General features: G+C 31.4%; 1 protein-coding gene across 1 annotated transcript; it reads right to left on the bottom strand.

Moving 5' to 3' along the window:
* Positions 1-8,308: 8,308 nt before the first annotated feature.
* LOC145555542 (uncharacterized) lies at positions 8,309-14,466 on the bottom strand. Its single transcript, XM_081617277.1, has 3 exons — positions 14,443-14,466; positions 14,086-14,151; positions 8,309-9,142 (listed from the first exon to the last, which is right to left on the bottom strand). Exons 1-3 carry the CDS (start codon positions 14,464-14,466, stop codon positions 8,309-8,311), a joined length of 924 nt encoding a protein of 307 aa, XP_081473403.1.
* Between the last annotated feature and the right edge of the window lie 69 nt (positions 14,467-14,535).

The raw sequence follows: 14,535 nt of genomic DNA, 5'->3' as shown, positions 1-14,535 counted from the left end.
GTTAAATGCTAATACCATTTGTGTAAATATAATGTGAAAAGATAGAGTAAATTAGCTAACCCTCTGTTTAGTTCAACTTATATTGACTTCAAACATACAATTAAATTAAATTTTAGAAACTTCCCACATAATAAAGTTTGTTTACATGAAAATAATTAAAATTGAATAATGAATTTTTTTTAATAGTGAAGTTCAAATGAAATACTATTACATATTTCCTCTTCATTTCAATATTTCATGATACAAGTCATACAACACGTCTGTAATTTCGGAGATTAAACTTAAACCTTTAGTTACTCTTTAAACACGGTGATATTTTCATTAAATGATAACAAATTAGTACTTGTATTACAAATATATATATATATCATAAGAAGGAATTAACCTAATGGAATATATAATTTTTCATTTTTACTTGGGAACTAATGACTAAAGAGGATTCTAAAATTTCTAAATAAGAATTAATAAGTGGCATATTATCTTCTGGATCTCTCTCATTAATAATGTCAGTCTTTCTCTTTCTTATTTGATTACTTAATCTTGAGTCTCTTAATTATAACTTAACAGTATTGATGTTGGTGTGTTATTTTCATAATTGGCGAGTGATTATGGTGTGGGTGTAATTAATTAGGGCTTGCAGTGGTTGTTGGGTTAATCTTTAGGTTGTCTTGCTCATGTATTGCTGTATTATATTCATGTTGATATCATAAAAGTTATCTTGAAGTATAAATCTTGTTTTTATTGCTTGATGTATGATTTAACCCTTTAAAACTGAATGTTCGTTGAATTTTAGGTCTTGATTGGGATTTGTCTAGTTAGGCTTAAACCTTCGGTATTGTTGTGTTTCAACCCTTGCGCTTTGGGTTAATTAAATTTTATGTGTGGTTTTATCGGTGGAAAAATTAAATTTTATTCGTGGTTTTATCCGTGGGAAAAGCTGAAGAGAAGGAAGAAATAAGTATTAATTATACATGGTCTTGAGAAATCTTTGTTATCCTTTTAAATAAGATGTTAATCTCATTTGGTTGTACATTATTTCATGCACTTGAGAGCAATGAGAATGGTGCTTTCATTGATTAGTGAGTAGAGTCAACAAATGTAATCGCCTTTGCCCGGGCAAATGTAATGCTACACTAGCTAGCAAATAAACTTGTAAGCTTAGATAAAGAGAGGAATTTTCTTTAGTTATGGGCTTTTCCAATTATACTTTGAATGGCCCATTCAGAAGCCTGCACCCAGTAAACTTGTAAGCCAGTTTCATTGAAAAGCTGGGCCAGTCCAAGACTATTATTTCATTTGGACTCATAAAAAAAAATAATTGTGTGTTTTGTGATTCACAATTCGAGTACTAAATTCACATACGAGTATAATATAACAATAGTACTGTACGTAATAAAAGTCACGTTCACGAGGCTCCTACGATGTGTGACAGTGCCATTCCTAGGACATTGCTTCTCCTGAGTCCTGAGTCCTAATACTTCAAGTTCCTAGGAATACAATTTATATTCAAGACATAAAATATAATGTGAATATATATATGATTGGTATGTTTGAGGAAACGGTATAGATCGAGTTTTATTGATTGAGAAAGTTTAAGCAAATAAATAATTGTTGGCCTGGAACTCTTTATTAAGAGGGTTACAACTTACAAATGAGTGAAGTATGTTACCCTCAACCTAAGTAAGGGAAACTGTTGTTCTTTCCTTATATTGGAACTTGGAAGTAATTTACGGAGTACTAGTAAATTTCGTTTCATCCCTCAAAATCTTTCACACTAAACATATTACTTGTACTAATTAACAGTATTATTTTTCATCACGTCATCAATAGTGATAGAGAATATCCATAGAATATTCTCATCCTAGGTTTAGGATATATTTTGTATAAGATTATCTTTGATATCTGTACATATCTTATAGTTACCTAATATGATTAGGTTTCTCATTGTAACCCTATAAATATTGATCAATGGAAATCACTCTATCAAGGAGTTTATATTATCTGACATGGTATCACAGCTTAGGTTAGATCTTGGGATTATATACAAAAATTCTCACCCTGCCGGTGGGTTAGAAAATTAAACCCACCGGCGGGATATACAAAGTTTTTTATACTTCTGCAAACACACATATAGATTTTTTTTTTCTTTTCTCAAAGTTTTTTTTAGAATCTTTATGTAACCTTGCGCCTCCCACCAACAGTAGCAATCGCGAAAGCCTCCTCCATCATTGTTGGCAATCGCATACACTACCGCCTCCCACTACTGGCAGTAACCACATCTGCCAACCTACTCCATGTGCCGCACTCTATTTCCACCTCCCCATGACCAACAATGATTCTTACATTGCCTCATTGGTTTTTTTAACACATAATCACATAGATTTTGTTTGGGTGGTGGTATATCACAATAAGGTCAACTTTTGCACATCTCTTTTGCTATCAAGTTAGCTCCTTTTATTGTTGCAGCACTTGGAATCTTTGTGGAGCATTACTTCTTGCTACCTGGTTTCTCTTCTGAGAATTGATTAATTTCAAGCGGTGGGATTTAATCTTTTCTTGCGCAATTTTATTTATTTTTCTTCAACTGTGATTTCACGTAGTAGTGTAGTGTCTTCTTCCCGATGATGGTTTGATCCCTTAGCTTCTTCTTCTCTGGATCTGCAACTTAGCCCAAGTCTGTGTGCGGCTCTTCTCCTTCTCCTCCGGCCTAGCAGTGCTTATCTCTACTCTATGTAGGTCGTGGCTGTTGCTTCTCTCGTCATCACCAGCACATTTCTACTACTTTCTCTTTTGATCATGGGTTACTATACTATGCTTACCGTTCGATGCGTGATTCAGATCCAGTCTGAGCATCCGATTTTCTCTCGCTTTGACTGCGGGGGTGTGATAGAGAATATCCATAGAATATTCTCATCCTAGGTTTAGGATATATTTTGTATAAGATTATCTTTGATATCTGTACATATCTTATAGTTACCTAATATGATTAGGTTTCTCATTGTAACTCTATAAATATTGATCAATGGAAATCACTTTATCAAGGAGTTTATAGGGTTACAATGAGAAACCTAATCATATTAGGTAACTATAAGATATGTACAGATATCAAAGATAATCTTATACAAAATATATCCTAAACCTAGGATGAGAATATTCTATGGATATTCTCTATCAAATAGTTTGTGGGTTAAAGTAGCATTTATAAATCACTCTAAATTCGGACTAGTCTATAAATCTCAATCGATTTCGATCTGATCTGAGTAGGATCAAGATCTTTTTTTTAAAAAAATAAATAAATAAATAAATAAAAGAAAGAAAGATACATTAATTAGGAAATTAGAAACGTCTTCTCACAAAACCGTAACCTAATTTATCGAACAACAGAAAAGAAAAAAAAAAAGTAAAGAAAGAAAGACTATGCATGTTTTAGTTTGGATCAACTTTGAATAATCACACTCTCAACCAGTTCAAAATAAAATTGAATAGAGCATCAATACAATAATAAAAAAAAATCATTGCCTATTTGCCTTAGAAAAACTATTGCCCTGGAGAAAAGTATTATGTGTACTACTTATCAGAGGCGGACCTTTGAAGGGGCGGGCAAGGGCTTGGCCCCCCTCAAAATTTGGCCCAAATATGTTTTCATATTTAATGTCTAGTAAAAAGCCCAAAAATTCCTTAAAAAGTTGGTATTAGCGTCCAAGCTCGCTTACGTCATACCAGTATATGACTTATACATTCTATTTTAATTACGCACAAATCCCAAAGCAAGTGAAACACACGTGATTTCACTACTTGCTGCAAATTAAACTACACAAATAAAAATACAATACTACCCTTTTAGATTTTAGTATCTCCTTTTTTTTATTCTTGTTTTAAAAGACACTTTATCAATTATGGATTATTTCTATCCAAATGCCTTGAATTATTATTTCCTCTTCAATATTTTGGTTGTGCAAGAATTGAGTCTTAGCTATTACTCGTATTTGATTTTTATTTATTAAGGTTTGTTCTCATAACCTAAACTGAGCTGAACTGTTTATGAGAGAAAGAAATTAGGAATCGAACTGAACTAAACTAAAATTAAGTTGAATAGAACAAACCCTTAGTCATAAACTCATAATAATTACTCATATAGTTCCTTTATCCAGCCTTTGAAGTTATATATATATACATATATGTATATTATGGTATTTGTATAATTAATACTCGTAATATTAAAGTAATTTGGCCCCCGTAAAAAAAACTGTCAAGGCTCGCCACTGCTACTTATGTATCACTTGACACTTCCTTCATATTTTTTTTATAGTAGATTTTCCTTTTGCATTGCACAATTTTTAATAAAATGATGATTTAGAATACACATTTTCAAATACTCCGTACATAATAGATACAAAAGTAAAAACTATATCACAAAAAAGCTTGAAAAACCATTAGTCGTCAAGCTCGCACAAGCTCTATGCAAATGCAATAGCTTAATTTTACATTTGTATTTATTTATTAAACTATTAAGATTTCTAAAAAAAATACTCGTAACATAAATCAAATTCAAATACAGGATAGTAATATATAGACATTTCGTAGCAAATCATGTATACCGAAACATTGCATGTAATTAAGCATTCATGAATTAGTCTTAGTCAATGGCTGCCATAGTTGATTTTGTAATTTGAACGTCTTGACATTATTTGTATCCAGCATTTCAAGTGGCCCAATCAAGGAAAAACTCCAAGTTGTGTGGAAATATCTGGGAGATTTAAGTATAATTCGTTTAGTAAAAGAAAATAAAAACGGCTAATTGCCGACTATATGACTTGCGCTTCCAAGCATGAAACACGGACGAAGTCTATGGGCCACCCTTCCAACGGTTTGCTTGATCCAATGTGCCCATCTATGTCCAACAAATATGCTACCGCTTTCTTTTTCCCTTTTTTTTTAATAATTATTTTATTCCATTACTTGTTATTTTGCACAAAATCAATAAGCACTTTAGCTTATTTTCATTTTAATTCTGCTCAGTTCAATAAATGTGAACATACCCTAAGTTTTCTGTGTGTTTAGTCACACACTCATACACGCAGTCACATTTTATTATTTTAATGATAAGGATCTTAAGTTCATTCACTTTGTAAGTTTAAAGTATATTATGTATTTTTTTTTTTTTCCGAGGGAAAAGTATATTATGTATATGAGTACGTATATCTTATAAAGTAATTAATAATTATAAAAAAAAAATGAATAAAAAATTGTTGTGACTATTTAAACTAATAAACGATGAGATACCTTAAAATTATATATCCTATTCATATACAAGTAATAATTAATAAATGTCTTTTTTGATACAAGTATGACCATAGAGTTAGATCTAAGAATAAATAGTACGAGTAGTAACCGTTTGATTATAGTACAAGGATATCACATGGAAATTGTCTTTTAGGGTGGAATACTTACAATCACTTGTGTTTAAACCCATAATTAAACTCAATACATTACACATGCTCTTCTGCCTGGATTTTTGCTAGATCCAAGATTTGAAACAACAAATTTAAAGAACCTTTATTTATTTTTACTGTATTTAAAAGACTAAATATGTTTTGTTTAATTACATACTTAGCGTTAAGATGTGGTAACTTTTATCATAGAAGGGGTGTTTAATTGGAATACGTACTTTGATTAAAATAAAGATTTGTGGTAGTCATATGCATCAATCTTTAGTTCTTTACATGACACATGGAATCATTTTTTTTCAACAAGTTTGACTGCATGGGTTATAGTAATACGTTAATATAAATATGAACTCATCGAGGTGGGTTCACATTAGCGTATGCAATGAATTCAATCATGGTACTTAATGGAGGCTTATTGGAGTAATTATATCTTGATAATCACATGTGGCCATATGGGGGATGTAGTTTATCATACTTTATTTCTCAAGGATTTGGTAGCTAGACGTACGTCTAAGTGAATCATAAGTCATCAGTGTTGATGATTTAGGGTTATTACATTTTCACTTTACCTAAATTAAGGTGTTTTGCTGTTTTATTAAGGCAATGTTGAATTTGGTCGAAATTTTTATAATGCAATATGTGTATGTAACATTGTAACTTGATGCCATGATTTGAATAAATTTTAACCGTATATGTACACGGGTGTATTTGGTTGGGGGGGAGGGGGGAGGGGAGCAAGCTAAGCACATATTTTATGAACTTAGGTCATAATTTATTCACCTTATTTCTACTAATTTATAGATTTATGAAGATAGATTTACTAAAATAAATTCTCATTAACTCATACCTATTTTAAAGGGTATATTTAGTTTAATTTAAAATCACTATTAAGGTCTAATAGATATAGGTAATATATTCGAGTAAAGCATAATAATATAACTGCCTGAACTTTGAAGAAAGTTGTAAATAGGTCCCTCAACTTTGAAATAATGAAGCAATAAGGTTCCTCAAAAGTAGATGAAAACCTCTAAAACTATTGCCTAATTCCAAAGTTGAAGGACCTCTCAAAATGAAAGAGTTGACTGTAGCAATTTTTCTCCTATATAATTTGAGTTGTGTACTTGTGTTGCTTAATTGACTTTACTCAACAATTTTAACCATGAATGCAACTAATAATATTACTCCGTAGCGTTTTTCTCAAAAACTAATAATATAAGGTCTTGTTCTTTAGAGGTGCTTGAAGTAAATTTTTATTATAGGTCTGTTCTGATGTACTAGAAATAATTGAACTAAACTGAATAGAGCCGAAATGAATTGTTTATGAGAGAAGGAAATTAGAAATTGAACTGAACTGAACTAAATTTAAGCTGAACAAAAAGACCCTTTTGACTAACCTTTAACCTAACATTAATTGCATTAAATTTGAAGTACATTTTTATTTTCATTGTCCAAAAGATAAAGAGTATGTATCAAGTTTTCAAAAACAAAATCCCTAACATTATGAAATCAAAACATTGAGCTAATATAGATAGGCACTACCTTATCCTTTTTTCCTCCACTTCTATTTAGTTGACGCGTTTGCTTTAGACACATATATTAAGGAGAGCAGAGAGAGTGAGATAGAATAAAAAAGCAAGTGGGTAGCTTGTAAATGCACGATAAAAAATTTACCTTAAAAGAAAACATGTCAACTAAAAAAACAACTTCCTAAAAAGAAATACCTGTCAACTAAAATGAAACGAAATTAGGATCTGTTCTCTTACGTTGAAATTCAGTTCAGTTCAATTCAGCTCAGCTCAGTTCAGTTCAGCTCAGTTCAGCTCAGTTGAGTTGAGCTGAGTTGAGTTCAGTCAATGAGAACAAGCCCTTGGTCCGCATAATTCTACGTAATATCAATTAAACTAGCTAATATCAATAATCCACAATGGACTTTTTGGCCAAAGTTTATTCTCTTTAATAGTACATCCTATCTCTTAGATCAAAATAGAATATCCATAAAATATAAGCGTATATTATATGCACACTTTAAGACTAAAGCAGTTAGAAGAAAATACATCCAGTAAAAACCAAAACATCTGGAAGCTTTATTCAATCAATCCAACAATGCATGGAACTTTTAACCTTTTTCCACTTATGACTGTCTGAAGCAGGCGCCCAAAGATACTCTAAATTTTTTTTTAATTAATTTTCTTAAAATCCATGCTACAAGAATCCGGTATTTTTGTTCAGCGGATTTTTAGGCCTATACAGTCAAGATGCCATCATTGACCACTAGTACACATATTTTCTAATTTTGCTACACCATTTGGTCTTAAGTTGGACTATTAATTTGCCAAGAAAAGTATGTTTTTTCTCCTGTATTACTTAGCAACAGCTAGATTTCATTACCACTTTCAGATAATTTTATGAATTACAGTATCAATTTCATTGGAAGAAATTGATTGAGTAGCATTTGCAGTTTGTAATTTTGTATGAACCTCTCCCCTACTATTCATCCTTTGACGGAAATTGATTTGCAATACAGAGTAATAACTTTCACAATAATCAATTCTTAATTTCTTATAGTACAATTCACATTTACAGTACTTGACATTCAAACATTTGCTCAATCTCACATTTATGAATCAAATGAGGAAATCATCAATCCAAAAATTTTAAAAAAAAAAAAAGAAAATAAAAAGTAACAAAATTGTCAGTGATTTCCAGATTTCACCTATATATCTGTATAATACAATCTACTCCACCTATTAAATTGGGTTAGTTTGGAATTGGATCACCAAAAATAATTGAAAAACAAAGAAATTAAATTAAAAATATATATAAAAAAAGGGGGGAAGAAATTAATTATCTGCAAATTTACTTCAACTCTTCTTCCAAGCATAAACTAGCAATGAAAAACCAGTGGGCCCCTTCAATTCATTCTCCTCAACACTTTCCCACTCCAAAACAGAGCTACTTCCAGATGAAACAGAGGAGAGAGAAGATGAAGATGAACTCCTTGTTTTTACCAGCAATTTCTTCTTCATCTTCTTCCTTTCGTAATTCAACCCACACGAATCTTGTGACCAAATTACCCCTTTGTTACTCCCATTATTACTTTCCCTCTCCTCCAATTTACCATTTATGGACTGTTTCAGAGCTTCATCTTGTCCATTACTTTTCTCAAATCTGAAGGTAAACAGAGCATACCCATCATCGTGGGTCCCACAATCTTCCTCAAATAACCAATTGTAAACATCCCATGAGAGCTGAATCGGGTGCCCGTCAACTTCGACCCGTTCACTTCCCCTGAATTTCCACCTCAAATGCTTCACTTGCAAAACCCGTTTCGAGTCGAATCGGATCACTAATCTCGGATCTTCTTCATTACTTGTGTTCAGTTCAATCAAAATATTCCTCAATTTCCCGCCTAGTTCAGTAGTTGTATTATAAAATCGATTCCCAAAAACATGCTCTCTTCGAATCACCAACGATGGCGGCGGGTTTCCGCCATTGTTAGGCAAACTCCCAACCTTTTTCGCCTTGGTTTTGGCAAAAGCCTCCTTCTCTGAATCCCCAATCAACAACACAATCTCCCCTTCAAAAACAACCGCAATGTAGAACCCAGAAACGGGCTCGGGGCCGGGCCCAAACTTGGCCCCAGTAAGATCCCAAAAAATATAGATAGGGGAAAGAGATTGCGGGGGAGGGGGAAGCTTTTTGAGGCCATTTTTGTTCCAAAAGAGGAAAGGTTTGAGAGTAAGGTGGAAGGAAGGGGAGGAGAGAGAAAGCGGAGGAGGAGAGGAGAGAGAATGAGGAGGGTGGAGATGAAGATGGAAGGATCTAGAAAGAAGAGAGCGAGACCAAGTGAGAGAGAAGATGCCGAGGTGGGTTTGGTAAAGGCAAGTGGTTAAGTTGGGCGTAGAAGAGGTGGTTGTGGCGGCGGAGGAGGGAGGCGCGTGAGGGTACTCGAGGGAAGGAGCGGTGGAGGAGGGGCGGAAACAGAGGGGAATAGGGGTGGAGTTAAAACGGGTCATCTTTTTGGATTGGGTGGGTTTAGGAATTGGGTTTGGGAGAATTTTGTTCTTCATGGTTTGAAATTTAGGGTTAAATTAAATTTGAGGAGAGAGAGAGAGAGAGAAAGAGGGGGGTTTATAGTTTATATGGCGTGAAGAACGAGGGTGGTGTGGGTGTGGTGGGGTTAGTAGTTTTCAAGGAATGACCAACAATGGAGGATAGGAAACAATAGGAAACAATAGGAAAGAGGGAAACTGCCTTTTTTTTTGGATTAGAATTCTCGTGTAACGCGCTATATCTTACGGGAGTACACAATCGTATATTAGTATATTACAGATTTACGGTCATGTTAAATACTCCGTAGTAAGATAATTATTATACTATCTCCTTTAATTATTATATGCAACTTTGAAATATTTTATATTTCTCAAATAATACCTTAAAGTTGCAGATAACAATTAACGGAGGTAGTATATGACTTGTTTAAGGGACCTGCGCATAATTTTAACCATTAGGAGTAACTGTTTAGACTCCTAAATCGGATGTGATTACGGAGTATTAATTTGAGACATACAAGTGAATTAGTAAAATTGCATATTGTGTTGTTGTTTATTTGATTTTTTAATTAACTCATAATTGAATTTTAAAAGCGTAATAATATTACATAGTAATATCTACAAAGGAGCAACAATCAAAATTCTTGATATGTTTCCAAATTTAAGGAAAAAGATATCAAATCTTGAAAAATTTTCAATGTTTGATTTGCCAAATCAATATCTTTAAAGGATAAATAAATCAAAATCTTGATGATACAATCTTACAAATACGTTAGAAAAAGAATAAAACAATTTTCTTTGTACAATAACTTGCATTGAGCTTGTCAAAAAAAAAAAAACCTTGCATTGAGACAACCAATTAAATTTGAAAATTAATTCGAATGATTGATGATTTGAAGGTGTAATATACTTGTGCATGAATTATATACTAAAGTGTATTCAAAAATCAAATTGCCATTGTTAGTGTACATAGTTCCTCGAGCATATAAATTTGAAAATCACTTTCCTCTTTTTTCAACCGGATACATACAACTCACATTAGTCACACATGCACATTATATAAATAAAAACTTGTACGCAATATTGAATATGGAGTACAAAGTATACCTTGTAGACTTGTAAATTTGTTTCATGTTTAATTTATATGATTGAGAACAAAGTAATTATCAATTATGGAGATTATATTGTTAGGCCAATCCCCTTAACTAAAGGTAGATGAGCCAAAACATAAGGTTTTTGTTTTTTTTTTTTAAAGACAAAAAATAAGTTAAGCTAATTAAGTTAAGGTAAATAAGAAGAGAAAAGATTTAGATATATTAAGTTAAGGTAAGTGAGCCGATAAAAGTTTCACATAGCCAATTAAATTCCTCTCCGTTCCTTAACTAATTATAAGTTGCACTCAATTTTAGCACCAGAATTTAGAGTTGGTAGCCCCAAAAATTAATGGCAAAATAATTTTGAGCACGTAACTAATTGCTTTCAATTATGCTTTGCATTTTGAGAACTACTCCATAGATCAATAAACAGAATAATTAACAATAATCACCCGAATTAGGTAAAATTTGGTAGAGCAACATAATGATCGAGCTTCCTTTGGTGATTTCTTCATAGATTGAGCTAAATTGATGTGGAATATAAATAGTTGAGACGTCAATTCATTTTCTAAGTTTGTTGCTTGTTTAATTTAATATGATTGACATATTACTAATTTGTTGTTAGTTGCTTGCTACATCTTTATTAACCGTGTATTACGATTAAATTATAAAACAGGCATACAATTTTATTTATTTTTGATGCGAAGGCATACAAATATTTAATTGGTGACAATACAACATGATCTGGATTTAAATCGTATTTTTGCGATTAAGCCAAAACTAATTTGTTTTGTTTTGTTTTGATCTTAATAATAACGTAATTTGGGTTGTGACAACGTAGATGTATAGCTGGAATAATGTCAGAGGATTATCTTGGCTTTCTATCCTTTAATAATAGTGGGATGTATAATTATTGTACTGTACAATCTCTAAATATGTTATGTTCTTTGATTTCTTTCCAGCTCATTTATAATGTTTTTTTTTTTTTTTTTTTTTTTTTTTTTTTTTTTTTTGAGAAAGTACATTTATACAGAATACGAGTACATATTACACTAATGATTAAAGTTATTCTACAAGTAGACAAATAATGATTAATGTTATCCTATAATTCGGTAAATATGTTGGTTAAAGTGATGCATATATTTTTTGGTGTAGTAAAACAAAACGTGAGAAACAAATTTTTGGGTGCTATAGTGAGAAAATAGAATTAAATAAAAATCAGTGGACCCTTAAGATATTAGCAAACTGATCTTATAAGATGGAGAAAGAATCAAAGAAATATAAGATGGACAAATTGGTTGCTTTTCTTATCTCCTTACCTAATTAAGAATGAAAAAGTAACGTAATACAAATACAGAGTAGATATTTTTACGAGATAGAACTGCAATCTATTTGTATACATGATTATGTGCAATGTGCGGTAGTAATAATACTACAATCAGAGTACTTTAAACAATAAGTTCCTAAATAATAACTGAATTCGTAGTTTAAAATACAAAAAATTCTTATAATACTATAAGAATGGATTTAGCTGATATGCATTCTTTTTATTGGCATCAATCAACTAACAATTGACTAGTTTTAATTGTGCTAGCAAAGTTAGTTTTGACTTTTATATCTAAAATTTGACCTTAACTAATTAGAATGAACACGATGCATAAATTGCATGCATTAGAATATTAGTATATTATGCTTTTCTCAAATTTCATCGTATATATCCTGCATTTGCAAAATAAAAGTCAAAATTTGAAGATTACAACATTTACAAATTAAAGGTAAGAAAAAAAAAAAAACTGCAACACAATAAAAGCAAATTTAAGTGGAAATATCACCCACCGGCTTTGGCAAATGGGGTACAATTGCAATCTGCCGATAATTTGATTCAGTAAAGTAGATAGATAGATCATCCACGATTATGAACACAACAGAGAATGATCGATGTTGATGCATGGCATAGTTCTTTCACTGTTTATGGTATGGTAGCATCATTTTTATTTGTCGTACCACTTAAATTGCACTCAAATAAATAAGCTAAGGTTACATATATGTACTCCATAATTTTATAAACTAATTCAATTCGTGTAGGTTAACTATTAATATATGCAATATTAAAGGACCAACTTAACTAATAGTTCAAGCTAATTATTGAAGCTTAGGATCAATTTATATACTCTATCGTCCAATATATGCTTCTAATAATTTCGGGTGTATCTATTCACATAACGATCTTAATTAGGGCCTATTCTCATTGACTAAATTGAACTGAACTAAACTTATTAGAGCTGAACTGAACTGAACTGAACTTATTAGAGCTGAATTGAACTGAAATGAATGTTTTATAAGAGAAGAAAATTAGGAGCTGAACTGAACTAAACTTATTAGAGCTGAACTAAACTGAAAATAATGGCATGAGAACAGACCCTTATTTTAATATCTTTTACTTGTAAATTAAACAAGTATGTACTTTTATATAATGTTTTAAGTTTTATAGAGTACTTAAATTTTCAATATAATTACTTATATGTAAAAGATTCAAACTGAAAAAAAAAAAAAAAAAAAGAAAAAAAAAAAGAGAGACTTAGGGCCTGTTCTCATTGACTGAACTCAGTTGAACTGAACTGAACTGAACTGAGCTGAGCTGAACTGATCTGAACTGAGCTGAAATGAATATTTTATAAGAGAAGGAAATTAGGAGCTGAACTGAACTAAACTGAACTGAATTTCAACGTATGAGAACAGTCCCTTAGGGCATGTTCTCTTCACCTTAATTTCAGTTTAGTTCAGTTTCTAATTTCCTTCTCTCATAAACAATTCATTTCAGCCCACTTCAGTTTAGTTTCAATCAGCTCAGTCTAATTTAGTTGTTTTCAGTAAATCAGAACAAACCCTTACAATATTTTACTTAATTTAAAATTATATTGTAGATGATTGTTAAACTAATAAGTTGTACGTACAAAGTCTTGGCAATGATCATTAACCTTTGATATGTCATTTTTAGTGTTCAATGCGACAATGCGTGCGTACGATATTTGGGGCTTGTGTAGATGTTCAATATGTGTTGGCTCTTGGTTAGTCGTATGAAACGATGAGAGTAATGGAACACACACATCACTAAAAATATGATTGTATATATTTGTATTAAGATGTATGTTATAACTAGAATATAAAACGTGAGTTTTAAAGGAGTCAATCATAACTATTTTATTAAAAAGATTCAACAAAAGTTGAACAAAATGCAACTCAGGTTGTTCTTAGAAAATTGAAAAAAAAAAAAAAAAAAATCACAACCTTATGCGGAATAGAATTTCTAAAGCACCTCAAACTTCATTAAACAAATGCCACTACTTAGTACTTACACTTTTACATGCAAAAAAAAAAGGAAAAAAAAAAAAAAAAAAAAAAAAAAAAGAAACATGTATTAAAATATTGTGCATAACAACCAAACACTTTTTTTAAAAAAAATAAATAAAAAATAAATACAAATAGAAGCACCTCATAACAAATAACAATCATGTCTGCCTTTATCAAAGAAAGAAGGCAAACTAGCGGGTGCATACCCTGATAAAATTGACAACTTATATTAGTGGGACTAATAGAAAATAGTCATATGATACAATTGCATTAAAGAAGACATTATTATTCAAACATAAATTAAAACACTAATTAAAGCATGACGAATTGAGCATATTATTTTTAGATGGGACAACTTTGGCAAAGGAATAAATATATGAATATTAGCTCACACCAGTTGTATTTTATCATATAATAAATGAAAATATTTAATGATCTCAGCAATTGCATGATACATATAAATTGCAAAAAAAATAACATCCTCTCCAGACCACATACGGCACATGGTACATACTTATCCATTTTCAGCTTCATATAGCCAATTTATTCAAGGGAAAAATCAACTTTGACCATGTCTTATTTGACCCATAT

Source organism: Chenopodium album, chromosome 8 (assembly GCF_948465745.1).
Source record: "Chenopodium album chromosome 8, dcCheAlbu1.1, whole genome shotgun sequence".
Classification (NCBI taxonomy): domain Eukaryota; kingdom Viridiplantae; phylum Streptophyta; class Magnoliopsida; order Caryophyllales; family Amaranthaceae; genus Chenopodium; species Chenopodium album.
The sequence above is the reverse complement of the archived record's forward strand: the minus strand, read 5'-3'. Positions and strand labels throughout refer to the sequence as shown.

Excerpts from the sequence above, each read along its gene's own strand:
- LOC145555542 (XM_081617277.1), bottom strand. The coding sequence starts at position 14,466 with ATGGATAAGTATGTACCATGTGCC. Across the intron at positions 14,152-14,442 it reads ATAAGTATGTACCATGTGCC|GGTATGCACCCGCTAGTTTG; the intron begins GTATGTGGTCTG and ends CAATTTTATCAG. Across the intron at positions 9,143-14,085 it reads TGATTGTTATTTGTTATGAG|CTTCCCCCTCCCCCGCAATC; the intron begins GTGCTTCTATTT and ends GGCCTCAAAAAG.